Genomic DNA, 13,386 nt, shown 5'->3' with positions numbered 1-13,386 from the left:
GATGTTAACATGAGCTGTGGCTTGAATTTCTTTGTTACCACAGATTCCCATATAAAAAAAAATCACATTAAGTAGATCTACTGATTTAATCTGAATAATTTTGATGACATTACTGGGAAACTGAATTAAAATGGCCTTAATTTAAGCTTTAATATCCCCCAACTAAAAACATCCCACTTCCCCTTTAAGACTTCGTGAGTGTTGCGTTCACGGACAGTCGGGGACGGGTCCGCTCACGTCTGGTCCGCTGGTCCGGCTACGGTTAGCTGACCCGACCTGCTTGGCTCGGAAGCTGAACGGAGCTCACGGGTGTTTTCAATTTAGTCCCGGTCGCGTCACAAACGGATGCTAACCAGATTGACGCGATTAAACCGGTTCTGGAAGCCGTCAATGCCGAGAAGGAAGGTGAGCTCATGGGAGAGACGTTCGCGGTGAACACTAGTTAACGGCTAGTTAGCTAACGCGGCTACACTAGCTTTATTTAAAGAGCGCTGCCCGGAATGAATAACTGAAAACTTGACATTTTCAATAAATAACATATCATTAAATGAACATAACAGTTTATTCTGGTGCTGATGTTTTGTCATGACATCCTGACGTCAGCCTCCCGTTGTGAATTAGTGACTTGCGGACATTTTTTATTATTATTTACCCTCTGATGCTAACATGCTAACATGCTATTGTTAGTGTTTGCAGTGATTTGCTGACTTAGCTTGGTGGCTAGCGTTCACCTCCGGTACCGAAACCGAAGATTTAATCACCGTAAACCTCAAGAAAACCGGTAAATAATTCCTACCGGACCTGTTGAGCGATGTCAAAATCCCCTTTTTTTTTTCCTTCAACAGAGAATTAAAATGAATCGCGACATTTAATTGCAGACACGTTCAAGTTCTTTTTGGTCGGCGTACATTAAATCCCTTTAATGGGGCCGCTTTAAAAACCAGAAATTAGGGTTCAGGTTTGTTATTTACTTGTTTTTAATATTTATCTACAACTTCAACTTTATTATTTGGGCAATTTCATTTTCAATGTGGAAATGACTTCTGATCTGATTGAAATCTTCCAACAACATGAAATCATGTGTTCATTTCTCCACTTTTTAACATTCCTTTTTTCAGATCCATGGCAAAGTGGCTGAAGGACTACCTGAATTTTGGCACCAGGCGCGACCCTCCTCAGCCCCCCAGGCCAGATTACAGTGAGAGCGACATCCTGAGGGCCTACCGGGCTCAGAAGGAGCTGGACTTCGAGGATCCGTACCAACATTCTGATAAGGAGCATCAGAATGGTGGATTCGGCTCCTGCAGCGCCACAGTGAGCCTCCCCTCGTTCCCCGCGTTTGGGTCGGTGCTGCCTAACGGCGTGGAGGTGAGGCATGTTTTTACGGTCGTGGGATCTTTTCTTTATCCTTTTGTTCTGAATACTAACAAGGGAATGTTTGAATTTATAAGTTTTTCTCTAATATCCCAGGTGAAGGTGGTGTCACCAAAGCACCGGCTAATTAAAGTCGACTCTCAGGAGTTTGGACGCTGTAAAGTTCCTCTGAGTCCCGTGACGATTCAAGAAGAACCTGTAAGAACTTTAAACACAGATTTTAATCATGATATTAATGTTTTCTGAGTTAATGTCTTTATTTCCATCCCCACAGGTCGTTCCCTCCGCCCCGGCGGTGCTGGACGGCGACACCGACTACTCTGACCCGTTTGATGTGCGTCCGGGCCCCAGAGGCAGACCCACCTGGGAGAACCCGCCGGCGCCGGCCGACTGCTGCAGCTACATGGAGCCCTTTGAGGCTCAGAGGATCATCTCAGGTTGAGTTTTTTTTACATGTACTGACTCGTTTTCACTTCATTTGCCTGCCTGTGACGTTTAATTCTTTGGATTTTGTTACGCAGAGCTGCAACACAGCATGATGACCAACCGGTCTGGGAGCGGAGACGGCGGCCAGCTGTACGACAACCCGTATGAGGAGAGGACGCGTCACCAGCGAGGGGCTCCGCCGGCAGAAACGCTGCCTCAGAGGGGGGAGGGCGGATCGATCGACGGCAGGGAGAGCAAGCTGCCCCAGGACGACGAGAGGCCGGCCGACGAATACGACCAGCCCTGGGAGTGGAAGAAGGACAACATCTCTAAAGCTCTAGCGGGTTAGCATCCGTCGTTAGCGACAACGGCTCACGTTTTTCCCACGTTAACTCTGCGTTCTCGTTCGACCGCAGTTCAGTTCGAGGGGGCGGAAAGGGAGCGATCCAGAGCTCAAACGGAGCAGACCAGGCTCGCCAAAGCTGCAGGAGGGGCGTCGACCTCCGCCGACCCCACCGCGCTCCGTCTGGCCGGAGACACGCCTCCTCTCCTGGGGGAGCGAGTGGATCCGTCTGTGCCGCTGGAGAAACAAGTGTAACGTCAGATCTTGTTCCCTAAACCGTTCAGGTTGATCTGTACGGAACGTTTCTAACGTGTGAGAAATTCGCATTTCAGTTTCAAATTGAAGTGAATCTTTATTGCTCTGCTTTGTGCCGACGCTCCTCAGGTGGTACCACGGGTCCCTGAGCCGCTCGGAGGCAGAGACGCTCCTGACGCTCTGCAAAGAGAGTTCCTACCTGGTGAGGAAGAGCCAGACCTGCAGGAACGACTTCTCCCTCTCCCTCAGGTGGGTCACGTGGGGACGGACGCTCAGGGTCAGGGAGGTGTCACCAGAGGTCTCACTTCCTCTCCCCCCCCCCCCCCCCTCAGGAGCTGTAAGGGCTTCATGCACATGAAGTTCACCCAGGCGGCAGACGGGCGCTTCGTGCTGGGGGAGAACAGCCCTCCCTTCTCCAGCATCCCCGAGGTCATCCACTACTACACCACCCACCGGCTGCCCATCCGGGGGGCCGAGCACATGTCCCTGCTGTATCCCGTCATCGTGCAGACCCTCTGACACGCCCCCCCATCCTCCCTCCTTCCTGGTGCTACTGAACACGTTAACCCCACATCACCTGGTCCTCCGTTCCTTCACGCCTCCTGCCTTCCGTTCCGCCGGCGCCGCTCCCAGGAGTTCGGACCGTCCGGCGCCACGCTTCCTGTTTCAACACTGGCGGCTCCTGAAGAGAGATCAGTGCTTGTGAACACACGCCTGTGAAATGGTTTCATCACTGAAGTTCACATGTATTTAATCTCACGGGCTTCTAGGAATCAGCAGTCATCGGTTTATTAAAACGAGTTTTTTTTGTGTGTTTTCATTTGTTTGGTGCCAATCGTCCAGGCTGTCGATTCTGTTCTGGTGGGTTTCATCTTTAAAACAACAAAACAAACCAACAATAAAACCAACAAATCCCCCCCAGGCGTGGGGGATTTGAATTAGATGTAGTAGAACATGCAGTAAATATGTGATGTCACTGCAAACGGCACTTTTATAATCCGTCTCTGTTTCAACAAACGCTCCTCCTGACATCTCTGGGTTCCTCTGGCCTCTGAATGTTACTTGATGCCCCCCCCCCCCCGTACCCCCCCAGCAGTTCCGTTCACGTGTGAACAAAGTGAAATAATATCACTCCAACACGACCTGTTGACCTCTGGCTTCAGCCGACTCCTGATCTGTTCTACGTAATAAACAGTATTATGAGAAGCTTTGGTAGATTATTTACTGCTGTTTGCTGTTTTTATAAGATTTTGAATGTCGAAATAAATGTTTCATCTGTTTTTAAAGCGTCTGTGTTGTTTCCATCGTTTTGTAATATCGAATGAATGAATGCTTAAAAAAATCCCAAAGGGAAAATATTCATATTTTATTTTAAAATAGAAATTAAGAAAGAATAGAAATTACAAATTCTATTAATAATCTAAGTTATATCAAGTTGATAATTCATTTTTTTGTTTCTGATAGTTTTATAGTATACAGTATAAATGTAGGATTTTATGAACATCATCGTCAACAGGCAGGAGGGCTCACTCTGCTCCATATTCTGAAACCGCGTTTTACACGAGTTCAAACACATTTAATCGTCTAATAATGTTCAATCAATGATGGTTAAAACTTTAATATGATGTATATAACATTTAATCCTCACAGCTATTAGTTTTTAATTGGAAAATAAAAAATAAGAACTGGCGTCAAAGGAAATACCGGCGTCCCTCGCTCTGTTCGCATAGGAGCTCTTCTGCGTCACCCGTTCCCCTGGCAACCAGCAGGTGTCGGTGTGACCGCGACAGACCGCAGGTAAACAGGAAACGAGCAGGTACAGGTCGAAAGTAAATGTTGACTTTGTGTTTTCCGGAAGTAGTTGTGGAATCAGAGTAAATAAAGTAACGGTGATTCTGTTGTGTGTCCGTGTTTGGGTGAGGCTGCCCCCCATTCCCACCCCGCATCAGCTCGACTGTTTCCATGACAACCAGGACGCAGGAACTCGCTCGGCCCAAACACAACAGACTCAGACATCCGGACCGGTACGTCTGAGCTGTCGCTCCTCTTCATCACCTTCATCCTCCTCTCTCCTCTTCATCACCTTCATCCTCCTCTCTCCTCTTCATCACCTTCATCCTCCTCTTCATCACCTTCATCCTCCTCTTCATCACCTTCCTCTTCCTCCTCTCTTTCCTCTCCAGTCGGTCTGTTTACTGGTTGGATGCGCTGCCACCAGAGAGGACCGGGTCCACCACCAGAACCGGTACCTCACACACACACACACACACACACACACACACACACACACACACACACACACACACACACACACACACACACACACACACACACACACACACACACACACGGTACCTAACAGTGTGTGTGTGTGTGTGTGTGTGTGTGTGTGTGTGTGTGTGTGTTTGTAGTCTTGACCCCCCGCTGGTTGGAGTTGTGTCGAAACAAAACGTTCTACCCCCCAGTCACGTGAGTGAACCCAGATCTTCTCACATCAGAACAAATCTTCATCTTCAAACTGGACCCCCCCCCCCTCCAGGCGGTCTCCCATCTGGGGGGTGAGCGGCGGGGCTCTCCGGGCCGTGGCCTCCAGCAGGCTGTGTCACCTCGCCCGGCCCCGGGCCCCTGCAGCCGGTTGGCAGCCGGACCTCCCGCTGCTGGCCCCCGTGAGTGTGTGTGTGTGTGTGTGTGTGTGTGTGTGTGTGTGTGTGTGTGTGTGTGTGTATACCGTGATGCAACACGTGACCTGACGTGTGCTCCCAGGTGAAGGCTGCAGCTCAGGCGGCCGTCGCTTCTTCACGGATCTGTCAGCTCGCCCAGCCGAGGAGGAGGAGGCCCCCCCTGGAGGACTGTGGCCCCAAACCTAAACCGGGACCCGGAGCCACGATGCCCCGGAAAGCCTCAGCACACATCGAGCTGCTCGCTAGTAAATCAACCCCCCCATGATTCCCCTTTAATCTCGCTTTATTTAACGTTTATTCCCACCTTTGCAGCCCCCAAACGCGACCACCCCTCTTACGCAGCGGCGCGCCCGGACTGCTGGCCCACCTGCAGGGCCGCCAGGAGCCACGTGGCCAGCCAGAGGCTCCTGGAGCTGTCGGGGCCCAAGGAGAGGAAGGGTCTGTTCGAGGGTTACGACCCCTACGTCATCAGCCGGGGGGCTCGATCCGCCAACCCCTCCACCCGAATCCAGCAGCTGTGCCGGCCTCTGGCGCGTAAATGCAGCTCCAGCTAGAGGCGGGATGATCGGTTAATCTCCTGGATTAACCTCAAACCGGATGAAGATTCTTACAGATTAAACTATAATTTAATTTATTCAGTTACATCCAGTTTGGGCCCCAAAATAAAAAAATCACATATTTCTGATAAAACGTTTAAATTACAGTTGGAGTGATTTTTCTTCTTCAAGCACATTTATTGTGTTGTTTCTGTTCAGATTGAATCATTAAAAATTGATAAGAAACAAATAATTGTTTAATAGTCGATGCATTTACCAACAACAACAGAATGAGATCTTCATAAATGTGTTACATCTCTCTTTCTGATAAGGATTATTGATCAGATCGGAGAGGATTTAATAATAGGATCAATACAGAGTGAGTAATTCCACTTCCTAGGATCTGATATTTGAATCGAACCAGCCTTGTGTCGCCACTCAGACACGAGGAGGAGGAAATTCAGCTTATAAGGAAATTCTGGGGGGGGGACCAAAGCAAATCCATCACAAAAAAACAAAAACTTTCACACGCCGTTTAAGAGGGAAGACGCGCCCCCCCACTTCCGTGCGTAAAAAAAGGGCAGGACGCGCAGGACGCGGCTCCGCGCGTCGCGACGCGTCTCTCCTGCTGCTTCACCTCCACGCTGACAGGTATAGGAGCGGAGCCGGAAGCGCACGCAGGCCGATTTGAACCCACCTCCGCCTCCTGGGAGTCAGTCGGAGTTCCAGCAGCGCGTCTCAGAGCCGCTCCGGGGTTATAACGCGACTTAGTTCAAGAAACGGGGGGAAGAATGACGGAACAAAGCAAGAAGCTGATCCTGATCGCGGTGGATATTCTCTGCGTCTTTGTCGGTGAGTGACTCCCCCCTCGGTTCCCTCTCCTCTACAACATGGCTGAAGGCATGACAGGTTCCAGGTGGTGCGTTCAGGTGTTCGCTGCGCCTGAAATATAGAATCCAAAAAAAGGGTACAGGAAATAGAATTTTTTTAAACTGCAAAAGTCGGAACTTTAAACCCACGTTTAGATTCATCACACTTGATCCACGCAATGCTGACGCGTCACGGAGTGAGTTACCTGCGTTGAAGCGAGTTTCAGCAACGTGACAACACCTGAGCGAAAAGATTTTACTCTCAGCAGCTGAAGGAAAGTCTTGTTTTAACAGGACGAGGAGTTTCACAACATGAAGATAAGGCAGGACGCGTTACGCACAGATCTGCTGAGACTATTCCAGTGTGTGTGTGTGTGTGTGTGTGTGTGTGTGTGTGTGTGTGTGTGTGTGTGTGTGTGTGTGTGTGTGTGTGTGTATGCACACACACACACCCCCCCCCGCTCCTGCACCCTGTGATCCTTCTTTCCTTCTTTAAACTTTGGGATGAGGAGGAAGAGCAAAGTTCACCGGGAATGAATCAATGAATCAGCTTCACTCTGACAGTTAAAATCCTGTTTTTTTAAGAGACCAGGTGTGTGTGTGTGTGTGTGTGTGTGTGTGTGTGTGTGTGTGTGTGTGTGTGTGTGTGTGTGTGTGTGTGTGTGTGTGTGTGTGTGTGTGTGTGTGTGTGGTCGCGGCTTTGTGACTGAGTACTGTATGCTGTGACCAGCTTGTCGTGACTTGCTGTGGACTGGGGGTGGTGGGGGTTGTCTCTGTGTGTTTGTGTGTGTGTGTGAGGTGGGGGGGGGGGCTTAAGGGAACTGACATCTTCCAGCTGCCGGCGTCCCATTTCTGTCAGGGGGTCGCGGCTCAGATGATGGACAGAGGAAGGAACCAGGGGGGCTCATTCATCACGACATTAATTTTCTGAACTTGTTATTGGGGGAGCATGGGGGTGTGTGTGTGGGGGTGGGTGGGGGTCACAGCCTGCAGCGAGGTGTCAGAAACCTTCTGTTGAACGCCAGGAAGGAATGATAATGACTGTCCCTCCCCCCTCCCGCCAATAGTCTTTTGGATTCACTGCTTTTTTTTTTTCATTTTTCACTTTTTTCTTTAGAATTATTATTTAATTTTACTTTATTTTTATTTGTTGAGACAAAAAGTTTGATGCAAATGCCCCATAGAGGGAAAACTGTTTGGACTTGCAATATAAGAAAAAAGAAAAGTGGGTGTTCGTAACCCCGCCCCTTCACAGTGATTGGTGGACGTGGTTGGGAAAATGCTGAGAAGCCACGCCCCCACAAATTCTGTCTTCATATGATGCAAAATAAACAAACAAGCGGACCTGAGTGAAAACAGGCTCTATTTAATATGGATCCACGCTACGATCTGATTGGTCGTCCCGGGTCACATGACCCACCTGAGAGCTGAGCCGGATTGTCTTCCTCAGAGAGGATGAAGGAGGCGATCAGGAAGCTCCTCCTTCTGCAGATGATGTTCGGGTGTCCATGAACACGGTTGTGAAATTACCCATGATTCACCAGCTGAAAATGCTGACCCAGCCTAAAGTCGTATTTATCATGATGATGATGATGATGATGATGATGATGATGATGATGTGACTCTCCTGTTCATCCTGGCTGCAGGTGTGGACTGTGATTGGTTGACGTCAGTGATAGATAGTGATGTCACTATTTAAATGTTTCAGGTGTGTGTGAGGGAAAGAAAAGTGGTTTTACTAATGCGTCGTTTCTACGTTTTGCTGACACACACACACACACACACACACACACACACACACACACACACACACACACACACGGTGAGCTTCTTTTGCCAAATATGTGTCAAATCCTGGTGGGAGGTGTCGACTTCTGCTCCCTGACATTCCTGTGTGAAAATGAACAACGCAAAGAGAAAGTGTGTGTTTGTGGGTCAGCTTCTTGTAAAACACAGTGTGTGTGTGTGTGTGTGTGTGTGTGTGTGTGTGTGTGTGTGTGTGTGTGCGGTCCCTGATGGTTTTAGATGTCTTGTGTCAGAGAGGAAGGACCGTTTCTGTTTTCTTGTTTTTTGCTTCAAAGGTCAGTGGGGTTTTTTTAAAAAATTTGTTTCAGGATGATTCGTCTCTAAACGTCTGCGGAATCGATTGTTTACCTGTAAACAAATGTAAATAACATAAACAAACACACACAAACAAATATAGGAGCTCACTGCTACACACACACACACACACACAACTTGTGTAGAGAATCTGATTCACGCCAGTGCCACTGAATTCCATCCGCTTGGAAAGACGTTCTTTAGTCGATGACATCATAGCAGTGATGTCATTCTATTAAAATATAAATATTGATCCTCCTCCTCAGTACCAAACAGTGTTATCCATTAGAAATAACAAACAGGAAGTGAACCATATAAGGTAATAACCATCTGAATCCTCGTTACCTGTTTCTGCCTTCGCCGCTCAACCCGACGCCTGAATAACAGGAACGCCGTCCGCTTCCCTCAGGGGTCAGAGGTCAGGAGGAATCTGGACTCGTGTCTGATCCCGAATTCCTTCGTGTTTGTTTTTTCGAGGCCGTTTCTCTCGCCAGAGGTGATTGTGAAAGCGTAAAACAATACTTTCCCTTCGTCGTTTTTCCAGATCTCCTGTGGAAGTTTTGTCGCTGAAGACATAAACTGTGTGTGTGTGTGTGTGTGTGTGTGTGTGTGTGTGTGTGTGTGTGTGTGTGTGTGTGTGTGTAAAGGGGAAACTTTCTTCATTGTTTGCAGTTGTAAAAAGTTTATAGACGACGAAAAAGTCAACAGTTACATGTAAAATGTCAGAACAGGATGAGTCCAGAAAGAGAACAGCTGGCGATGAAGACGTCGGTTTCTTCTTCTTCTTCTTCCTCACGGTTGTGAGTCAGCTGATTGGTTGAAAGACGAAGGGATTCTCTATAAACATTTTGTTCCTTAGATGTTTTTTGATAAACACAGTTTCGACCTGAAAAAAAAAGGAGATACTGAAAGTCTTAATAAATAAAACGATGGATTTTTTTTTTGCCTTCTGGAATAATGGAGCCGATAAAATCCGTCAGATAAGCAAAGATCTCCACGGGTTTGTTTGATAAGGAGGGGTGTGTGTGTGTGTGTGTGTGTGTGTGTGTGTGTTTGTGTGTGTGTGTGTCAAACAAACTTCTCCTATCTAAATGTTATCCTTGTGGCTGCAGGATAAACAATGGGTGGACCCAGCATGCATGACCTGCTGAAATAATGAACCCTGGGACATGGAGTACAGAGCTGGGGGGGGGGGGGTTGGGGTTAGAAAATAAATTATATTTAATGAGAAAGTTGCTCCTCTTCAAACATCATGTGTGTGTGTGTGCTTTAGGTTTGCATGTAATTTGAGTTTCCTCTAAGAATTTAAGAACGAAGTTTCATTCTTTCAAGCCAATATTCTGCTTCCTACCTGCCTACTATGGCGACGCCATAACCCCACCCCTACTCTGCCTCTGATTGGCTCAGAGGAAACATTATCAATCCAATCAGCAGCAGAATAGAAGCGGTCGTGGCGTCGCTGTAGTAGAATTTGTAATTTTTGTTTTGTATGTACATTTTCAAAGGTTCTGCTTCCATGGCAACGATTTTGGTGACAATAACTTAAAAAATGAAAGAATAAAAAAGATCCCCATCAGTGATGCTGCAAGGGCATTATTAATAACAAATCACCTCCACTGCTCCTGCAGGTCAGCGATGAGCTCTTAAAAACAGGAAGACTTTCTAAGAGGGGGTCGGCGACATCAGCCCCCGCCATAGTGCTATTGTCCAAATGATTTAAGAGACAGGTTTAAAAGCTTCTGCTGCTGAAGCTTTGTTTGCAGAGAAACTGTTAAAGTTTTCTGTCTTTTGTTCACATAAGCCTATAAATACCCCTCTGGAGGCTGTTTATGCCCCAGCGGGGTGTTTATGTCGCTCGTCTTCATGTCCGTGTCAGAGCGTGTGTCTGAGTTCAGTCCCCGGCTCCCAGGCCCTTAAATGGTGAGTGAGTTGTGCCTCAGTGTCAAAGGTCACGGCTGTCCCTCCCTGCGTGTTTCCATGGTGACATGTTGGAGTTGTTGAGCTCCATCGATGACAAATTAATTCTCTTAGCGGCGTCAGAGCGTCGGTCCGGAGCCGAACGTCCTCATCTGTGTTCTTAGCTGTTTCCTGAGCCTGTTGGCGGAGGGATACGACGCCAGTGAGACCGGATCTCGTTTTTTACCATTCTACTGTATTTGGAAATTTTTCAGATTAAAAGTAGGGACGTGACGCTGCCCCCTAGAGGTCACTGAGATGATGCAGTTTCAGAATCAGTGGTTTATCTTTGTTACACTTTCAGGCATTTTTAAGATAATTTTCTGTCTGACGCTACAAAATAGGACCTTTGAATCGGCTGCATTCACACCTTTTATCAGCCGCTATCTGAAGTTCTTTGTATCCGTGACGATCTGGAGGCCCAGATTAAAAATGTGTCAACAATTGTGAGATTAATGTCAGCCTGTGTTGCCCCCCCCCACCCAGCGGCACTGCCCTCCGCCATCTTGACGCTGATGTTCACCCCCTACCAGAGAGGAATCTACTGCGATGACAAGAGCATCCGGTACCCCTACAGGAGGGACACCATCTCCCACGGAACCATGGCCGCCGTCACCATCTCCTGCTCCATCATCATCGTGAGTCGAACAGCATCGGCGCTCAGTGAGAGTGACCCCTCTTCCTCCTCACACCCCCTCCTCCTCCTCCTCCTCACAGATCACCACCGGGGAGGCCTACCTCGTTCACACCAAGCGGCTGCATTCCAACTCCCACTTCAACCAGTACCTGTCGGCGCTCTACAAGGTGGTGGGGACCTTCCTGTTCGGCGCCGCCGTCAGCCAATCGCTGACGGACCTGGCTAAGTTCACCATCGGCCGTCCTCGCCCCAACTTCCTAGCTGTGTGCGCGCCGGTTAGCTGCAGCGGCTACATGCTACAGATCAACTGCACCGGAAACCCCCGCAACGTGACCGAGTCCAGGTGAGGTCAGCTGACCCTCAGCCAATGGAAGAGAACCCTGACTCAGATTAGATTAAACATTATATTTAGGGTTGTATGGCAATCATTTCAATGTCATACATGTAGCGTGTTCTCACACCAACACGTCCTGTTAATATAGGAGGAATGACTTCACCTTAAGTCTCACACACGTTTGTTTCCATGTGTTTCATTGGTCAGGCTGTCCTTCTACTCCGGACACTCGTCCTTTGGGATGTACTGCATGCTCTTCCTGTCGGTGAGTCTCGTCGTCATGGTGATTGGCCAATCACGCGAGAGCACACAAGACATTTGACTTTGCTGTGATTTGATTGGTTGGTAGAGGCATAAAGACATCAGTTCTCTAAACGCTCGCAACAAGTCAAATGTGTTTTTTCCTCGCTGAGTCATGTGTGACGTGTTTTTTTTTTCACGCCGAGTCATGCGTGACGTGTTTCCCGTGTGCAGCTGTACGTTCAGGCCCGGATGCAGGGGAAGTGGACGCGGCTGGTCCGACCCACCATCCAGTTCTTCCTGGTGGCGTTCGCCGTGTACGTGGGCTACACCCGCGTGTCCGACTACAAGCATCACTACGGCGACGTGCTGATAGGGATGCTGCAGGGGATGCTCATCGCCGTGCTCACCGTGGGTACAACACGTTTGGGGTATTTATCTACTGCCGGCCCGGTGCTGACTCGTCTTCTTTCAGGTCCGCTACGTGTCCGACTTCTTCAAGCAGCGTCCGGCGCCGTGCACGCAACCGGATCCGACCGAGATCGAAAACCTGGAGCACAAACCGAGCCCCCGGCACACCGACAGGAACCACTACAGCTACCCTGGTCCAGTCTGAACCCGCCCCCCAACACTCACCCCTCTACCCCCCCACGGCAGCAGCTCCACTGGAGAATCTGCTGACTCGAACACAAACCACTAGACTGGACCTGCTCCAATCACAAACTCCCAAGATTCCCAAACACCTGTTGGAACAGAAGCTCCGCCCACCACCAGTGTCTTTAAGTTAGTGTGTGTGTGTGTGTGTGTGCGTGTGTGTGATAGAAATGTGTGAGTATGTTGCTGAATGAGGTATTTTTTATCATGTAAGATGTTTTTAGATACGCGGGGGAAGATTTCATGCTGTGACATGCGAGCTAGCGGCGAGCTAATGTTGAGCTAATGGCACACTAACGGCTTCCTGTTCCAACGCAAACACCAGAAAAACTTTCGTCTTTTCATTTTGTCGCGTTTCTCAGCGAGATGGGACCTTCGACACGTTTTATTCGGAGCGAGACCACCTCCCTGCTTCGTTTTACCGCCTGTGATTTTTTTTTAAACGATGTCTAGTGTTAGCATTTTATTCCGTTTAGAACCGTTTTCTGACAGAATGTGCAGCTTCTCATGGATGTAGCACCACGAATCCCGGCTGGCCTCAACATTCTGCGTTTGTTTCCTCACAAGAAAAGCAGATTTTTTTATGTCATTTAAAAAAACTTTCTCACTTTCTGCGCCTCAGGAACGACAATCAAACTTCATCTGACCTAACCTGAACCCCCCCACCCCATTCCCAACATGTTTATCCTACATATAAACCACTTCCTTATTTTGTCGTTTCCTTTGTTAAATATTAGCCAGCGAGAAATAAAGACGTCCAAAGTGTTGTTTTTTTTTTTTTTTGTGTGATTTTTCGTTCCTTTTGTTTTCTTGGAATCGTTTCTACTTCCTTCTTGTTGGAAACTGCAGAACAATCAGACTGTCGGCTCAAGTCCGGACCTGATGGAGGCGGCTGTGGAATTTCTCAGCGCTGAAGGAATGAGGTCGTTCAACCATGGAAGTTGTTTTTTTTTTTTCCACAGGTGATGATATAACCCTCAC

General features: G+C 48.4%; 3 protein-coding genes across 3 annotated transcripts; all 3 read left to right on the top strand.

The window, feature by feature from the left end:
• Window positions 1-170: 170 nt before the first annotated feature.
• LOC137610767 (SH2 domain-containing adapter protein F-like) lies at window positions 171-3,660 on the top strand. The gene is made up of 8 exons (XM_068338567.1): window positions 171-405; window positions 1,119-1,368; window positions 1,471-1,572; window positions 1,649-1,811; window positions 1,896-2,144; window positions 2,217-2,394; window positions 2,528-2,647; window positions 2,731-3,660. The coding sequence occupies exons 2-8, from the start codon at window positions 1,123-1,125 to the stop codon at window positions 2,915-2,917; spliced, it is 1,245 nt and encodes a 414-aa protein (XP_068194668.1). The 5' UTR covers window positions 171-405; window positions 1,119-1,122; the 3' UTR covers window positions 2,918-3,660.
• Window positions 3,661-4,093: 433 nt separating this feature from the next.
• spmap2 (sperm microtubule associated protein 2) lies at window positions 4,094-5,731 on the top strand. The gene is made up of 6 exons (XM_068338255.1): window positions 4,094-4,422; window positions 4,582-4,643; window positions 4,810-4,867; window positions 4,938-5,064; window positions 5,162-5,324; window positions 5,392-5,731. Exons 1-6 carry the CDS (start codon window positions 4,361-4,363, stop codon window positions 5,631-5,633), a joined length of 714 nt encoding a protein of 237 aa, XP_068194356.1. The 5' UTR covers window positions 4,094-4,360; the 3' UTR covers window positions 5,634-5,731.
• Window positions 5,732-6,181: 450 nt separating this feature from the next.
• Window positions 6,182-13,170, top strand: LOC137610594 (phospholipid phosphatase 2-like). The gene is made up of 6 exons (XM_068338254.1): window positions 6,182-6,467; window positions 11,027-11,178; window positions 11,258-11,520; window positions 11,719-11,776; window positions 11,986-12,162; window positions 12,227-13,170. Exons 1-6 carry the CDS (start codon window positions 6,407-6,409, stop codon window positions 12,365-12,367), a joined length of 852 nt encoding a protein of 283 aa, XP_068194355.1. The 5' UTR covers window positions 6,182-6,406; the 3' UTR covers window positions 12,368-13,170.
• The last annotated feature ends 216 nt before the right edge of the window (window positions 13,171-13,386 follow it).

The sequence above is a fragment of the Antennarius striatus genome, chromosome 17 (genome assembly GCF_040054535.1).
Source record: "Antennarius striatus isolate MH-2024 chromosome 17, ASM4005453v1, whole genome shotgun sequence".
Taxonomy (NCBI): domain Eukaryota; kingdom Metazoa; phylum Chordata; class Actinopteri; order Lophiiformes; family Antennariidae; genus Antennarius; species Antennarius striatus.
This window is presented reverse-complemented; position numbering and strand designations above follow the sequence as displayed.